The sequence below is a fragment of the Papilio polytes genome, unplaced genomic scaffold, assembly GCF_000836215.1.
Source record: "Papilio polytes unplaced genomic scaffold, Ppol_1.0 DF823935.1, whole genome shotgun sequence".
Lineage (NCBI taxonomy): Eukaryota > Metazoa > Arthropoda > Insecta > Lepidoptera > Papilionidae > Papilio > Papilio polytes.
Window position 1 is genome coordinate 1,968,806 of NW_013525269.1, and position 3,489 is coordinate 1,972,294.

Below are 3,489 nucleotides of genomic sequence, written 5' to 3' on the forward strand. Positions count from 1 at the left end.
AGCCTTGACCACTGGTTGCTTGAGTCATCGGATTCCGCAGTCGGTGGTGCTCTGTTTTTGAAATAACACGTTTTATTTTATTTTCATACAAATCTTGTTATATTTTGAAAAACACACAATAAAGAAATAAGATACATGTGTGTAAATATCAGTTTTTTCAGAAAATTTAAAAGTTGAGAGATAAAAAGTTACCCTAATACATTTTCCGTTCTTGCAGTTTAGCTTGCAAAATGAAAATAAAATTAGCCATATTCATTTTATACTTATTAAAAGTATGCAACTGCGTTCACATCGTGTATAATCTATTCGAGGAAATCAACAACGATGTAGTAAAATTTAACGCGATTGCTGCTGACATAGAATGGAATTCTTCCGTTAACCCAACTCCAGGATTACAAGAAAGATCTCTTTTGTATTTGAAAAGAAGAATTACATGGCAAAGAAAGACTTGCAATAAATTGACTGCAATTAAAAATATTTTAACCAATGGAACACAGCAGAGGCAATCGTTTCTTTTTTGCAGAGGACCAACTTACAATCTGGAAGAAGCAAGGTAATACATTAATAAAAAGTTTTTCGTTCTTTGATATAGTATATTTCTACCTTTTTGTTTTTGTAGTGGGGAAATCTTCTAAAGATACCCTGCCATCTGGGAGGAAGTCAGGGTTATGTGGAATTTGACCCACTAAAAGTTGCTCGGTAGCCATCCTCAAGTGACCTCTAAGGTTTCGGGATCTATAATATTTTTACCTAGTACTTAAAATTGTGTTTAATGAATGCTACCCAATTAATTACTTGTGTTTTCCCTGACGTAGCTTCCTGAACAAATTAAATGAAAAAATGCTGTCAATATACTACAATGCTCAAGTTTGTATACCCAAGAAAACATCTCATGAAAAATCTGCAACAACTAATGTAGCAAAGGAACGTAGAATCAAAGAATATTTATTAAAATACGACAAAGAAAACGTGAATAAAGACAATATACTACAAAGAACTGAGAAAGAAGAAGCTCTGTGTCTTAAACAAAAGGATTTAGAGGAACTGATAGAAAATTCGAACGACGAAAAAGTGTTGAAATGGATTTGGAAAATGTGGAGACAGAAGACTGGACCTTTGATAAAGGAATATTTTAAAACAGCTGTGAATATAGAAAACAGAGCCGCTCGAAGAAATGGTAAAAATCAAGAAAACTCTGTTTAGTTATTTGTAGACAGTGTTTTGTTTAACCTTTCTTCATGTTACTTCATGTTTTAGGTTACCAAGACATCGGTGTATCTTGGCGTGAAGAACTCGAGGTCTCAGATCTAAGAGGCTACTGTCAACAACTCTATCAATCTGTGAAACCATTGTATACGCTTCTTCATGGCGTAGTTCGGTACTTTCTTCGAAAAAAGCACGGTGATATCATACCAGCACGAGGACCGATTCCTGCGCATTTACTTGGTACAGTATTTAATTGAAATCATTGAGTCGTAAAGTTTTACAGTCTATGTCCACTAACAATAACATTTATACAGGAAATCTCTGGCTTCAAAATTGGGAATCGTTATCAGATCTAATTATACCTAACTCTATTAATTTAGATGACAGCATGAAGAATAAGAAATGGGATGTTAAACATATGGTAAGTATGCATTTTAGAGAGGAAAATAAATAAATAAAAAAAATACAAAGGATCTTGTAACTATTGTTGAGAAGGGTTTACAAACTTTAACGAAGAAGCTCTTATTTTTTAGATTAAAAGAACCGAGGACTTCTATCTCTCTTTAGGTTTACCACCTATGACAGATGCTTTTTGGCGCAAATCAATTTTTATGGCAGATGATAATAAAATACGTTGCCATGGAACTGCGGCGAACATGTTCAAAGATGACGACTACAGGTTTGACATTGAGCTATAACTTTAGTACTGATCATAATTTAATCTTTTCATTGTTGATTAATAATTTAAAATTTACAGATTATTATATTGTTCAGGTGTTTCCTTTAAAGATTTTGTTGTATTACATCATGAAATGGGTCACATTCAATATTATATGGCATATGTTAACCAGCCTGGTATATTTAGAGTAAGTAGAATAGATTTAGAATTAATTATTACATTTTCAAACCAAAACCTGAAATGATTAAATATTAACTGACCATTTTATTTACAGCAAGCTAATTCAGCTTTCCATGAAAGTATTGGAGACGCAATTACAATCGGCGTTACAACTCCGCAGCATTTGAACAGACTTAGTCTTATTAATGATTCCACTTTGTATTCTGCATATACAAATTTTAAAGATCATTCACAAGCAGTATCTAATGCATCTAATAAAGAAAAAGAATTCAGTTCCTCTATAGTTACTAACAAAAGTGAAACAATACAATTTTCAAATGCAACGACTGATGAAATATTGTTATTGAAACGTGCCCTAAACAAACTACCTCAAATACCGTTTTCTTTGCTTATTGATAAATACCGTTGGAAATATTTCGAAAATGGAATAGATGAAGCATCTATGAACAAGGAATTTTGGGCAATGTCACTGGAACTCCAAGGAATATCGCCACCCGAAGAGAGAAGTGAAGATTTCTTTGATATAGGCGCCATATATCATGTTGCTGATAATACTCCTTACATCAGGTAAAATGAACGTAATTATCAAATGTATTTTACTTTTAATTATGTTGCATAAAACTCTGGTTATCTCTGTTTATTTCACAAGGAATGAGGGGGATGCCAATATGCCAAAGTGGACACTCACAGTTAGAAACAACAGACGTTAAAATACATATAACTAGACCAAAGAAGTATCACGGTGTATAACGATAGTTTTTTCTTTTAGATATTTTTTGGCCAGTTTCTTCCAACATCAAGTATTTGAACATCTGTGTAAAGTCGCTGTCTTTGGAAAACACGGAGATGCCAGGGAGTTACCGAAATCAATACCAATGAACAGATGTGACATTTATGGATCTAAAGCGAGCGGAAAATTGTTGAAGTAAGATTTTGAATTTATTTAATGTTACTTCCATATTCGCAACTTATTACCCAGAAATCCATACGTGAGTTACCTATGAATACCGCTAAATTTCCCAATTAAATTAATCTAGGTCGTTGCATTTTCAGAAAATTCATGTCACTTGGTAATTCCCATCACTGGAGGGAAATATTACAGGAAACATTTAACGAACACGACATCTCAGCTGCTGCCCTCTTGCGGTATTATCGGCCATTGGAAGATTATTTGGTCAGACTCGTCAAAGAACATAATATACCACTCGGTTGGTAACCTGATAACGCGCACTATTTTATCTTGATATTTAAAATGCAAATAAATGACTGAAATTAAATTTGGAGTCTCTTTATTTTCTCTATCCAAATTCATGACTGATTTTATTCTGGGATCACCTTTTGTTTTTCTGGTTCAAGATTTACTTTGCCTTTGCGCCAGAGAAGTAAATACATGCGAAAAAAATGTAAAATTAATAAAACAAAAG

At 33.2% G+C, this 3,489-nt stretch overlaps 1 protein-coding gene across 1 annotated transcript; it reads left to right on the forward strand.

Annotated features, from left to right (window-relative positions):
• Nucleotides 1-230: 230 nt before the first annotated feature.
• Nucleotides 231-3,281, forward strand: LOC106101799 (angiotensin-converting enzyme-like). The gene is made up of 9 exons (XM_013281135.1): nucleotides 231-553; nucleotides 816-1,177; nucleotides 1,258-1,446; nucleotides 1,521-1,627; nucleotides 1,740-1,885; nucleotides 1,964-2,072; nucleotides 2,160-2,632; nucleotides 2,835-2,990; nucleotides 3,119-3,281. Exons 1-9 carry the CDS (start codon nucleotides 231-233, stop codon nucleotides 3,279-3,281), a joined length of 2,028 nt encoding a protein of 675 aa, XP_013136589.1.
• Nucleotides 3,282-3,489: the final 208 nt, after the last annotated feature.

Coding starts and splice junctions, on each gene's coding strand:
- LOC106101799 (XM_013281135.1), top strand. CDS start 231: ATGAAAATAAAATTAGCCATATTCATTTTATACTTATTAAAAGTATGC. Junction 1,178..1,257: donor CAGAGCCGCTCGAAGAAATG/GTAAAAATCAAG, acceptor TTCATGTTTTAG/GTTACCAAGACATCGGTGTA. Junction 2,073..2,159: donor ACCAGCCTGGTATATTTAGA/GTAAGTAGAATA, acceptor TTTTATTTACAG/CAAGCTAATTCAGCTTTCCA.